Source organism: Penicillium samsonianum, assembly GCF_028829775.1.
Source record: "Penicillium samsonianum strain IBT 33392 chromosome Unknown utg000007l_segment0_segment0, whole genome shotgun sequence".
NCBI classification, from domain to species: Eukaryota; Fungi; Ascomycota; class Eurotiomycetes; order Eurotiales; family Aspergillaceae; genus Penicillium; species Penicillium samsonianum.
The window spans coordinates 2866544-2879715 of record NW_026643265.1 but is presented as its reverse complement, the minus strand read 5'-3'; the positions used below and the strand labels follow the sequence as shown (position 1 = coordinate 2879715).

The 13172-nt window shown below is 49.3% G+C and overlaps 5 protein-coding genes across 5 annotated transcripts; 4 read left to right on the top strand and 1 right to left on the bottom strand.

The window, feature by feature from the left end:
• Positions 1-345: 345 nt before the first annotated feature.
• On the top strand, positions 346-1776 carry N7471_011969 (uncharacterized protein; the record flags this gene model as incomplete). The annotated part of the gene is made up of 1 exon (XM_057284688.1): positions 346-1776. One exon carries the CDS (start codon positions 346-348, stop codon positions 1774-1776), a length of 1431 nt encoding a protein of 476 aa, XP_057130954.1.
• A 550-nt stretch (positions 1777-2326) lies between these two features.
• N7471_011968 (FAD-binding oxidoreductase) lies at positions 2327-3853 on the top strand (the record flags this gene model as incomplete). The annotated part of the gene is made up of 1 exon (XM_057284687.1): positions 2327-3853. The coding sequence occupies one exon, from the start codon at positions 2327-2329 to the stop codon at positions 3851-3853; it is 1527 nt and encodes a 508-aa protein (XP_057130953.1).
• Positions 3854-3890: 37 nt separating this feature from the next.
• On the bottom strand, positions 3891-4750 carry N7471_011967 (undecaprenyl diphosphate synthase family protein; the record flags this gene model as incomplete). The annotated part of the gene is made up of 2 exons (XM_057284686.1): positions 3891-4502; positions 4553-4750. The coding sequence occupies 2 exons, from the start codon at positions 4748-4750 to the stop codon at positions 3891-3893; spliced, it is 810 nt and encodes a 269-aa protein (XP_057130952.1).
• An 887-nt stretch (positions 4751-5637) lies between these two features.
• On the top strand, positions 5638-6264 carry N7471_011966 (uncharacterized protein; the record flags this gene model as incomplete). Its single annotated transcript, XM_057284685.1, has 1 exon — positions 5638-6264. The coding sequence occupies one exon, from the start codon at positions 5638-5640 to the stop codon at positions 6262-6264; it is 627 nt and encodes a 208-aa protein (XP_057130951.1).
• An 847-nt stretch (positions 6265-7111) lies between these two features.
• On the top strand, positions 7112-12040 carry N7471_011965 (CORVET complex membrane-binding subunit VPS8; the record flags this gene model as incomplete). The annotated part of the gene is made up of 4 exons (XM_057284684.1): positions 7112-7414; positions 7466-7898; positions 7952-10878; positions 10949-12040. The coding sequence occupies 4 exons, from the start codon at positions 7112-7114 to the stop codon at positions 12038-12040; spliced, it is 4755 nt and encodes a 1584-aa protein (XP_057130950.1).
• Between the last annotated feature and the right edge of the window lie 1132 nt (positions 12041-13172).

Here is a 13172-nt window from a genome sequence, read left to right as displayed (position 1 = left end):
TAGAAACCAAGCGCATGTCTTCAAAAGGTTAATTGGTGTCAATGCTACAAGATTATTTGGTTATGATGTCAAGGCCTCGGTAGATAGCATCCTGTTCATCGACCTTGGAGTGACACAAAAAGTGGACTATCATTCACTTGCAGATACCCTGCATGAGAAGTGTAGTACAGAGTAGAGAGCATTCCTCAATAGTTACATATGTGGCGGGCCATTAAATGAACAGTCCAAATTTCGAGACTTTGAAATCTATTTAAGTACCAGACTGAGATCTCACATCCTTCTTATCGTTGTGCTTTATCATTACGATCTGGCATAACCTCGAGCTTCGATTTGAATCCCGCAAACATGTTCCAACCCTACAACCTTACTCCGTTAGACCATTTTTCGCCTCCAGGGCATTTCACTTTGTGTCTCAAGTTTAGTTTGATTGGCAAGGATTTTGTGCAGGTCCTTCGGCGAATGGAGGATGCATTAGCTCGTGTGGTCTCTGAATTTCCCTTTCTGGCTGGGATGGTGGTACCATCTACCCAGCCAGATGGTAGAAGCAACGTACTTCAGGTGCGGCCTGCCACTGCTGCTGAGCTTGAAGAATGTCCTATTCTGGTCACTATACATCATACAGAGCCCACTGCTCTCACTGTGGATGGGAAATTCAACACTGCCTTGATGCCGTTCCCAATCGTCTACCCACCATGTAACCCTTCTCCTGTGGTACGGTTGAAGGCTAATGTGATGGGAGACGAGTTGCACCTGGTCTTGTGCTTTGATCACCGAGTAATGGATGGGTCAGGGGTTTTTGTTTTGCTCTATACTTTCGCCGCGTTCTGTTGTGATCCTAATGCCACGGGTTCACCCACAACTCCACATGCCCAAGAAGAAACAAGGCAGCATATCGATGAAATTGCATCTGCAGCCACGCCGCAGGATCTTCAATGGACCACATTTCCTACCCCAACAAGCGAAGACGAAGTATCCTCAGATTTTAGTCGAGTGCCTATCAGTTCTCCTCATGTACTCGATGGCCTAAAAATAAAAATGCTGTACGACGCCTGCAATTCGGCTTTACAGTCTCTTCCTGCGAAATATAGGAAGGATCTTCCCGAGGTGTCCCTTCGACCGCGTCTGGTCGTCAGCGCCCTGGTTGGCACATGTAGCAGTCGCGCCCGCTCGAGGGCTTTCCCCGATGAGCAGGAACTCCCATCCGACATTTTCATCATGGAAAATACTCGAAAGGCACTCAATTTACGTCGGGGATATATGGGCAATACTATCATGGGCACCCAAAGCACGTGTAATGGCTCTGCGCATCCTCCACCTGAAGTCTTGCAAAATATTCATGTGCCAGAGCCTCTCAGCCCGATAGGGCCGGAAGATATCTGGCGGATCTGCAACGTTGCCCAGACTCTCCAGGAAGCATCTGGACACCTGGGCGAGCAGCATGCGCAGGGCATAGTCGCAACAATGTCCCGCGAACGTGACTGGAGCTCATTCCGACCCGGTTGGGGTGTGAATTTTCTTGTATCTGATATCAAGTCAGCATCGCCTTATGTGAACTTTGGGCCACTCGGAGACCTTCAGTTGTTCGACTTGCATTTCGATACAGCTCCTGGCTTTTGCTGGATAATGCCTAGTCTTCCGTCTGATTCTGCATCGCCATATTCATGCTGGAGATTGCGATGGAATTTGGAACGTGCGGCAATGGAGTGTCTATCGAGCGATCCCCTCTTCCAGTGGGCTTCAACTCCTAGTACAGTCTCCAGACAAACCAAAGTCTAAGCTAAATGAGCTGCTATGTTTTGTTGGTTGTGTTCGTTAGCGTTTGACGAACCACAAGACAAAGAACTGCGATATCGGGCGGGTTTTTCGGTTTTGGATGAATATATACACTTCTCGAGAAAATTTATATGCAAAAGTGCTTTACGTGTCCTTCATCATGAGATAAGTACGTCTGTGTTGTAGACTTTGTAACCTACATATGTATGTATAAGAGCTCTAATATGAGTATCTATTGCCATCCTATACCTGAATTGATGGGTCGGATGTGCGGCTTGCTTGTGAATTACTGTATTAGTTACTTACCTTTGTACTAAGACATCACGAATCTAAATAAGCTTTTCGGAATATTTTTTACTCTGTATATTAGGGGTGGTCTCCCCTATAGGTACAGGACGCAAGGGCTTGGTTATGATCGGTCAGAATTGAGATGCATCACAACTCTTGCAGCATTGCCCCTGTCACATCGGTGATGATTGACTTAAATCCTTCTGCAAGCCCTGAAGAAGTGTGATGGAGAATCTACTCAACATATTATACCCTACTACCGAGTATGGCCTCAGCAGTGGAATCTCACTCGGCTGCCACCGCGAATATCGCGGCCGTGATTCGCCGTTTTCACGACTCCAAAACCCCATTTCGAATCTATCATGGCTCAACAAGCAGTACACGCCAACGGCATAGTAGCTCGTCAAACACCGTTGATATCTCTGGTCTCAATCATGTGCTTTCCGTCGACCAATTCCGAAAGACCGTTCTCGTTGAACCCAACGTTCCGATGGACGCACTAGCACAGCACACCCTGGCATACAATCTCATCCCACTGGTTGTGATGGAGTTTCGTGGAATCACAGCCGGCGGGGGGTTCTCAGGAACCTCAGGGGAGTCGAGCTCCTTCAAATATGGCTTTTTCGACCGAATTGTCAATTCTATCGAGATAATTCTCGGCAACGGGGAGCGAGTGAACGCCTCCCGTACCGAGCAGCCCGACCTCTTCTGGGGAGCTGCCAGTAGCTTCGGTACAATGGGTGTTGTTACACTTTTGGAGATCCAGCTACGCGATGTTGGGCCGAACCCTCATCTGGAGTTAGAGTATTTGTTCGCCGATAGCATGGAAGCGGCACTTGCGACGATGCGACATGCTATATCTGACCCGGGCTCGGAATTCCTCGATGGGATTGTATTCAGCAAGAATGAAATTGTCATCTGCAAGGGTCGCATCAAACCACACCACCCAGGTTTCAACGCGGAGCCCGTCCAACGATTTACACGCCCAGAAGATGAATGGTTTTATATCCATGCGCAGAAACGGATGAATGAAGCGATATCGTCCCAAAGAATCCCCGTTGACTACATCCCAATCGAGGATTATCTTTTCCGATATGATAGGGGCGCGTTTTGGGGCGGAAAGTATTCCTTCGAGTACTTCCTTGTCCCGTTCACACGATGGACTCGCTGGCTACTCGATAACACCATGGGCACTCGCGTTATGTATCACGCACTGCACGAAAGCGGGCTTGCAAAGCAGTACATTGTCCAAGATGTGGGAGTCCCATTCGAGAAGGCAGAAGAATTTGCGCACTGGCTCGATGACGACAAGAACTTTGGCCATTATCCTCTTTGGCTCTGTCCACTCCTGACGAATGCGTCGAGTGAGGGAGGTGGGCTGCTGACTGCAACACAACCTATTGCAAACACAGTCACGAACGACGATAACAAGCAGGAATTCCTGCTCAACTTTGGTATCTGGGGGCCTGGGCCGACGGACCGACGTCAATTCATCGACATTAACCGCAAGTTGGAGCACAAGGCCGACTCCCTCGGAGGAAAGAAATGGCTCTACGCACACACCTACTATACTGAGGATGAATTCTGGACGATCTACGATCGTAAGCGATACGACGTCCTTCGAGAGAAATATCAAGCGAAAAGCCTACCGTCTTTGTACGAGAAGGTTCGAATGCAGATAGACGACATATCGCCTTCCTGGTCTCAGTGGCTGTGGAGCCTCAGGCCGTTCGCCGGATGGTACGGGGCATGGAAGGCTTTGGCCGGGGGAGACTATCTGATCAGAAAATAGTTGGGAAATATTTGCATATATTCAATTCACTCAATTCCTATCCAGGGGTTTTCTCTTTCTCTTGGGCCTCTGGTAAAATGCAAGACTTTCTCCGTCTTTGCCACTTCAATAAAATCAAACCCATAGCCCGCATTCCGAACTCCGGCCATTTCACATCCACGATCTCTATGACTGTGTTTTGGTGACATTGCCAGAGCAGAAAATCACTCAGACGGTGGACACCTGAGCTGCGTATCAAAAGGTCTGGGGCTGGGGAACCGATGAACATATTGTCTGACAAGGCTTTTGCTGTTATTTCACCAGTCGAAACACAACTAGTAGCCGTCTTGCTTATAGCCGTGGTGATCTCATCTCTGGCTGTATATGCTAGACAGACATTTAGAATCTTGCCCCGGTTGTTCTTCAGCCTATCCGCGGTCTCTTGGACAATCTTCCGAAAGTCCTCCTCTAACAATTCCACACGACCTACCACTCGTAGTTTAAGATCGAACTTCTTCACCAGTGGACTTTGTGGGGCGAATTGTGAGACAAAACCCTTGAGTAAGACCATCAGGTCATAAACCTGTTCTTTGGGTCGGTGGAAGTTTTCAAGGCTGAAAGCGTAGATCGTTATCACTTCTATGCCACATTCGAAGCCTTCATCTAGCATCTTCTCATCGTTACTTCGATATTCTGTACACATCGGACGTGAGAACTTACTTTCATCAGCGATTCGATTCCGCGCTTGTGTCCGTCCACAATAGGTAAATCGTGTTCTCTCGCATATCGTCGGTTTCCATCCATGATAAATGCCACATGTTTTGGAATAGGACCTTGCCGTATGGTATTCAACAGAAAGCCTCTGATATATGTTATGACAGGCTCCGCCAGCCGTTTGATGAATTGGGAGAACGGCATGAGATCGACTTCGCAAATAAGGATCTGAAATGAGGTCAGACATAAGCCAATGCATTTATAAAATCTTATGTTTATTGCGAATGTGGACAGACCTGTGTGCCCCTTATTGTTGCAATAAAGGCCAGTGCCTACTGTACGACACCTCTCACTGGATATATATTTGGCAATCCATATCAAACCATTACTACTGAAACAAAATATCTACAAGTAAATGTTTCTTCCAGTGGGTTTCGCAACGAAACCCCTATTACTACAACTACACGTATCACATGTCACATTTCACATATCACATCAATGCTAATACCATTACCTGTACGGTATACGGTAAAGGCAATTGTTTGAATTATCACATATAATGGGTCGAGCTCAGAGACCCCTTAGGGAATTGTAACCGCTGTGCGCACCATATGAGTGGCATTTAAGCAATCTGTGAATCGCGGTGTGTGTCGGTGGATCTCGGTATGGAGTAGATCTGGATCGGAAAGTGAGACATTGAAATCTCCCTTGGCTATCAGTACGTTTTGGGTGTATGAAGATCAATTCGTGTAGATCTCTACTCTCACTAAACAAGAAACTATCGAAAAATCCAGGTACAAACATGTACAGAGTACTCCGTACTCCTCGGTACATAACAGTGCCCTCACCTCCCAGCTCCACATTTCCGGTAAACCTTAGTTATACTAGCTTTCTACGTAGATAAATATGCAAGGGGAATCTTTAGCATAGGAATGATTTCTGCAGAATGGTCGTGTTACCCTTCCTGGACAAAAGTAAATATGGTAGACAGTATATAATGCCTTCTAGCTAATATCTTCTTCCGGAGCGAGGTTCAAGGCGCTTTTTTTTTGGAAGATACTACTTGTGGTTATTTTCTTATTCCCGCCATTATGAAGCTCCTGGCTTTTGCTACGACAGTACTCGGCTTTTCCAGCAACGTCGTGGGTGCAGCTTCCTCGAATCCCTTTGGCTCGGCCTTCGAATGCCTCAAGCTTAAGCAAGTGCTTGATAACATCCCTGTCAACCAAATCGCGAACCTTTTCCAGTCCGAATACTGCAGCCGTGGTTGCAAACTCCGGAAATCCGACTATGAACACCAGCTGCGAGCTATTGCTGGTTCTGTAATTGAGACCGAATCGGCAAACATGGGCGAGTCGGACCTGAGCTCGTCCTGGGTATCCTGGGTGGAGCACATCATGGACAAAACATACGAGACCTGCTTGGATGAGGAGAATGCGGACGAAGACTTTTGTCGGGATCCATCGAGACTGACTGGTTTCACAAAATGCGTCAAGAGCAATTTTTGGTTTGAGACTATTTCCAACCCTGGTCTCGTCCTTCCGATGTTTTTGGGAAGTGGTTGTGCGAACAGGGTGAAGTTTTTGTCGAATCCTGAACTATGGGATACAACACTTGCTGGGTACATGCGAAAGGCATCCGAGACCTGTTTAGGTAAGACCTCCATTCTGTTGCCTGTATATCCGCAAGAACTAAATGATTCTTTTCCAGCCGAATGAGGGAAAGTCAACTGCATCATGTGCGAACAACGTGCGAGAACACAGATGCGAAGCAACTGGCAGGTTATTGATCAAGCGGACGAGCCACTTCTATTAGGTCTACTAGATAGGTAGTTAGAACAATAACGTGGGTCTATATTAAGGGGGTGTATTAAGAGTCCTACATAGTTAATTCATAGTAATTAATATAGAATCGACCCCGGGGACTAGCTAAGAATCTTGAACTCCTACGGAATCGAGATTAGCGCTATCGATACAGTTTCAAATCACCTACACGTTTTCTCCAGGACTACATACAATATGTATCATTTGTATCATAGGAATACACCTCAATTCAGACCGCTTTTAACAAAATCAAGATAGAGTATGGTCAATTATTCCATATATCGGTCCTACGGAGCCGAAGATGCATGATCCTTGTCTGAAGACTAACATAGCTCTTATATTTAGAAAGTCTCGATACTCCAATGTTCAAGATAGAAAATTGTGAAAGCATAGATTTAAATCGGAGTATCGTATATATTTTTATATTTTTAAGTATTGTATAATTGTGAAAGCATGAAAGTGTACTCCGTACCTGGCAGCCACTTGTGGCTGGTGTTCGGCCCCTAAAACGGCCCCGACCCAGGCAACGGAGCTCTGAACTCTCATTCTCCACTGTGTTCATACCCCTCAAGCTCGACAACTCCACGCATTCCGGTCTATATTGTACTGCCTCATAATTCCCCTATTCTCCGAACCTCCCCGATCAATTCCACAATCGTCCTCCAACACGCCATCGCTGATTCGGCCTCGTCTCCACCCAAGCTACATAACGGGGAGCAATGGTCATTCGGAGATCTCGCTCATGAGCTCGATGGCTGAGGGCAGTGAGGGTTGGTCGCGCGAAGACGAGCTTGACCTAGGCCAGGAAAACGATCTCCAACAATCCGACCATGGCGCCCTCGACCAAACATTACCTTCCCCGCAGGAACCAGCGGAAGAGGTATTGGACACGATAGACGATGCGGAGGACCACGATTCTGAGAAGACAGCGAGACAGAATGATTTCAATTTCCCAGAAACCCCTCCGCCGCGACACGCGGACTGGACCGCGAGGGGGAGTGTGGATGGAACAGGGTCAAACCCCGACGATTCCCCATCGCTACATGTTAGTGGTACAATTGGCGCATAACCTGGATAGCTAGCTAATTGATGACAGGGCTCTATTCCGTCTTCCCTAAGTAGCAGTGCTCTCGCGCTCCGCGGATCTCCGCTAGTCAGCCCGAGCCCGGCCCGTCGCCCCTTTGACCTTCGCTTCCAGTCCCGATTATCTTCATCGCCGCAAAGTGTGTCTAGAGCCGGCTCGCCATTCCTAGCGCATCTTCACTCCCGGCAGTCTTCAATAACCAGCCAGCTTTCCCCGACCCCAGAAACAGAAGCCGAACCGCTCCAGGGGCCTTGGGATGTCGTGCGATGGACAAAGCTGCGGAAGATCACTGGGCAGGCGTTTTCGGAAATCGGGAAGCGCAATTTTGGACGGCCAACTTGCCTTGCAGTCTCCACGTCTATTGTGATAGGTACATCGAAGGGTATTATTCTCGTGTTCGACTATCAGCAAAGTCTGAAGACTATTATTGGAACGGGCACACCAGGTTTGTCAAAAGAAGCCTACACCCTCTGGGCTATTGTACTGATGATCACCTAGCTGTTGAATGCGGTACTGTTACATCTCTAGCACTTTCCGCAGACCATTCTACCGTTGCAGGGGGCCATGACTCGGGCGATATTTTTACCTGGGAGATTTCGCGCTCAGCAAAGCCTTTCCTTCATATCCCGCCAATTCCGGCCAATCAAGTCGAGACTCGAATATCTGATGGCCATCTTTCAGGATCCGCGGTCATTCATATCGGGTTTCTTGGCACCAGACGAACCGCGCTGGTCTCGGCTGACACACGGGGCATGTCATTCTCACACCTGGCAACAAGAGGAATGGGTGCAGTGGGGCGAACAGTCAAAACGACTCGAATCCTGGGTAGATATCCCCAGGCAACGGCAGAGACCAAGCGGCCGAAGCCTAGCTCTGTTCTTGCTTTCTCTCCTCTGCCACTCGGCAACGTAGAGCAATCCACTGATTCTTTGGGCCTCGTTGCTATGCTGACACCCTATCTTCTTGTTATTGTGTCTACCACACCAGTCGCACAAACCCAACACAAAGCACCGAGACCCAAAGAAGTTCCCGCTCACAGTGCCATGACCGGCGCCTTGTCATGGTTTCCAGCCATTCGACTGAAGGGCAAAGACTCCCAAACTTCAAATACGAAGCTTGTCTACTGCTGGTCAAATGTTTTGACCGTGCTGGAAGTCTCAGAGGCCGAGTCAGACGAAACTGCAGGCAAAGACAAGCCTCCCAGTCTTGCCTTCAGAGCACGTAGCAGATGGAGAGCAGATGAAGCCATTGTGGCTGTTCAGTGGCTCAGTCGTTCGGTACTCGCGGTGTTCACAATAACGCAGCGGCTCCTGATCATCGAGGATTATTCCATGCATGTGACCGACTCGGTCGATCTCGCCAACAGACACATATATCACACCGATCTCTTCTCGTCACAGCTTCATTCGCTAGTTGAACAACTTGACGAAGAGGATGAGTCGATGCACGGAGTAGTAGCAGATGCATTCCATATGAGTTTTCGTTCATATAAAGGGCGCTTGTTCTTGCTTGGTTATAACGAAGCCTTAGTAGGCAGTCTCTCAAATTGGGCCGATCGCTTGCTGGCGCTTATGGAGGCTGGTGACTTTATCGGGGCCATTCGATTAGCAACCTCCTACTATACGGGAGAGTCAGAAAAGCTGACGGTTGGGCTCCCGGAAGAGGATGTTTTGAGACAGCCCATTGTGCAAGAAAGGCTTTTGGAAATGATCTCCGCATCCCTCAGGTATGCTTTTGGTCGAAATTCCGAAGCAAGCAACGGCCGACTTGAGAACCAGCAGCTGGAGGAGCTAGCAGATGTCTCTATCGCGGCTTGTATCTACATGGCCGACGAAGAGTTCCTCTGGGAGGAAGTCTTCAACTGGTATGAGGAGCATGAGTCAGCGGGCATCTTCCTGGATGCCCTCGAACCACGCATCGTTGATGGGACTCTGCGATCACTGCCTCCGACCGCGGTCAAGGCCTTGATTAACCATTTTATTGAAACTCACTCGGCCGGTCGGCTGGAGGAGATCATCTGTCTGCTTGACACTACCACAATGGACATCGATCAAGTCACAACGCTGTGTAAGCAGCACAATCTTTACGACGCCTTTATATATGTATGGAACCGCTGTTTGATGGATTATGTGGGACCACTGGAAGAGCTACTACATCTGATTCCATCACAATCCGAACCCTTGGTCAACGGTGACTACGCGATTGACATGAGACGGCAGAACAATGCGATGAAAATGTTCCCCTATTTGTCATTTATCTTGACGGGTCGCATATATCCCACCGGAGACGACATGGACGAGGCTGAAGCCACGCGAGCCAAAACAGACTTGTACCAATTCCTCTTCTCAGGCCGTGGGTCCGGTACGGTACCTGGAGATACCAACGGGGCAGACTCATTCTCTCAACTTAAAGCCATGCTCAAGTTCGATGCTTCTAGCTTCATGAGCATGCTTAACGAGGCATTCGAGGATAGCTTCCTCAATGAGCCCGAGAGCGAGGATGTCTCCGCGTCGGGCATGTTGATCAATCGACAGTACCTCATCAGCATTTTGCTGCAAGTCATGACCGGCAATTTCTTCACGCCTTTTGATACCATTTACTTGGATATGTTTGTTGCGCGCAATCTTCCCAAATATCCTCAGTATATTCTCCTTTCTGGCACGACCCTCCACCAGGTTCTAGTCCGTGTATGCCAATATCCCGAGCAGGAAATGGCAGACGATTGCGAATTGAGTGCAGAGTATCTGCTGTCTTTTTACCACCCACCGAATATCCAGAGCATGATCCCTCTATTTAAAGAGGCGCGCTTTTTCCGGATTCTCAAGTCGACCTATCGATCAGAGAAGCAATATCCCCTGTTGGTCATGACTTACCTGGAGGATCCGAGTGGCCGCGACTCTATCTTCACCTGCCTGCATGACTGCCTCCGTCCAGGCTCTGGCCTTGGCAAGAAACAGAGACGCGATATCGTGGATGTAGTCAAGGAGCATGCCCGGGAAATCGCTGCAATTGACGTGACGCACGCTGCACAGACTATGCAAGACTTGGCACCTGAAGCACACTCTACGTTTTTGAGAGTTCTAGAAGATGATCCCCAGAAACAGTACCAGTATTTGCTGGTCCTGGTCGAGCCGCAGGCTCAAACTGCGGACACTCAATCTTCGCCCAGTATTGAGAACTGGATGATCGAGCGCTACGTGCAGCTCTTGTGCAAATACAACCCCTCTCATGTCGCAGACTTTGTCGACGGATTACGAGTTGGTGACATCCACCTGGACGAACTGCTCCCGTACATCGAGGAAAGCGGAGCCATCGATGCTGCCGTCATCCTCCTCGCCCGACAGGGCCAAGTCCGTGAGGCCCTTGACCGTCTTGTCGCACACCTGAGCACCCTCGAATCCGGTCTGGTAGGCATCCTCCAGAGCGTGCGCGAGAGCCCCCGACTCAGCGACTACCGCCGAGGCAATTGACGACCTGATCGAGTCTCTGAACAAGTATGCTGGTGTCGGAACGTGGCTCTGCCAGGGCCAAAGTAAGACAGTCAAGCAGTCGCGCACAGGCAGCGCCAACGGCAAACGCAACTCGCCAACCCTCGACCAGCCTCTAGCGTTTGACGAACTCCTCTGGCTCGACCATATCGAAGCCGTGGTCCGCATCGCAAGCAACGTCTTCGCCTTCATACAAGGAAACAACGCCCAAATCACCCTCCCCGCCCAACCAACAACTTCCCTCGCCGGCGAAAGCGGCCGCCTAACAACCTCCTTCCGCACCCTCGTCCAGCAAGTCTTCACAGCCCTCCTAGCAAGCACAGTAAAGAGCAGCCCAGCCACAACCGAAAGAACAGACATGTCCTTCCTCCGCATCCTGCGCGCATTCCTCACCCGCGCCGCAACCTGGTCCCCCTCCCTCCTCGAGCTGCGCGCCGTGCTAGCCTCCATCTTCTCGGCCTACTCCTACGAGAAATCCCTGTTGACCCTCGCAAACGGCATGCTGGACCGCGACCTCTTCGTCCACGTCGACGAAGTCTCCCGTCTACGCCAGCACGGCTGGCGGCCCCGCGGCCACGTCTGCGAGATCTGCCGCCGCCGCATCTGGGGCCCCAGCGTTGGCGACGCGCATTGGTCCGCATGGGAAGCGCGACGCGGCGATGCCTATGCCCGCCGTATTGCAAGGCGTAATGAGGATGGCTATAACCCGTCCGAGCGCGGGAAGGGCAAGGCTGCTGATGTCGGAGTCGGTCATCCGTCCCGTCTGTATGCGGGCGGTGCGCATGGGCATGCCCATGCCCTCGCTCACCACGAGCATGGGGCTCGTGGTAGTGGTATGTCCGATGCGAACGCTGACCATGGTCACGACCAGGACCACGATCAAGACCACGTTGAGGGTGGAGCTGGATCTAGCACCGCGGCTACAGTCGCAGATAGCACCCCAGAACCCGTTGTCGTTTTCGCCTGCCGACATCTCTACCACCGACGCTGCGTGCTGGACACCGTCAGCGCGGGGGCTCGACCCGCTGAAACCGCGTTTCGGCGCGATCATTTGCCCGACTGGTCAGGGACCGAGCTGTTCTGCCCGGTCTGTACATAGTTTCCGGTGGATAGCGGGGATGATTATTTCCTTTGTGTCTAGGGATATTCTTTTGTTACTTTTTTTTCTATCTCTTTGCTTTTTCCTACTTTAGGTGCTGTTCGGGGAATATCCCTAGATGAGACACGATCGTCTTGCATATAGCCACTCTTCTTTTTAAACTCCCAATTTACTATAATTTACTATAACGTAATGTGATATTAAAGCCTGGTCTATCCCTGCTATAGTTCATCTTCACTAATCTCGTCTGTCTTCCGTGGGAACAGGTGATATGAATCGTGAGGTTCTCCGCTTCAGCTGTTCGGCTCATTCTCCAACGCGCTTGGCACGACCTGTACTCCCAATGTGACCGAACGGGGTTCCCGGGAACACCACATATATGGCACGGTGTTTCTTTTCTGTGACTATGTCCAGGTTGATTCTGGACTGTGTGATCGTGATAGTTCGATCGAAAGGGTTTGGTGTTCTTTTCTTTTGGTAGTGATCTACAGTAGATTGGGGTATGGCGTTCAAGTGACTCCCGAGGTGACACTGTCATTTCACTAGTGTCTTCGATATCAGTTTTGGGTAGGATCTCCGTGAGAACAGATCACGTATGGAGGTACATGGAATCATGTACTAGTTACCACGGGTATATCTGTGGGTGTGGGTACTTGTTTTCAAGTACCTTGGAATGGCATCGAAACCTGGTGATCGGACACGGACTTCTCATATTTCTACTTTCAGATTTTTGATTTAGACTCTTTTCATCTCCTGAAGAATCGCCCGATAACCCTTGCTAGGAACAAAAAAGATGAAAGAAAAGAAAAAGCCCAAAAAAGCTTGATCGCCGAGATTATTCAAACAGCCGTTGGCCTATCATGTTGCGTTTCTTCCCTTTGCTACTATAGTTACAAACCTTAGATGTTGGCGGTAAACACTCTGATTGGCTTGGATGGTTACAGGTTTGATCTTTTTTTTGGTTTCTGTTCCTTTTTGTTTGAATCTGAAACATTAAGGTTGGTGGTAGCGCTTGAGATATCCATGGATCCGATATGGTTAAATGTGATTAGACTACTATATTCCAAGGTTGTATACCTGTGGACTTTTTACGTTGTGTTGCTGTCTATTCTACTCTAAATGCTAATATGAG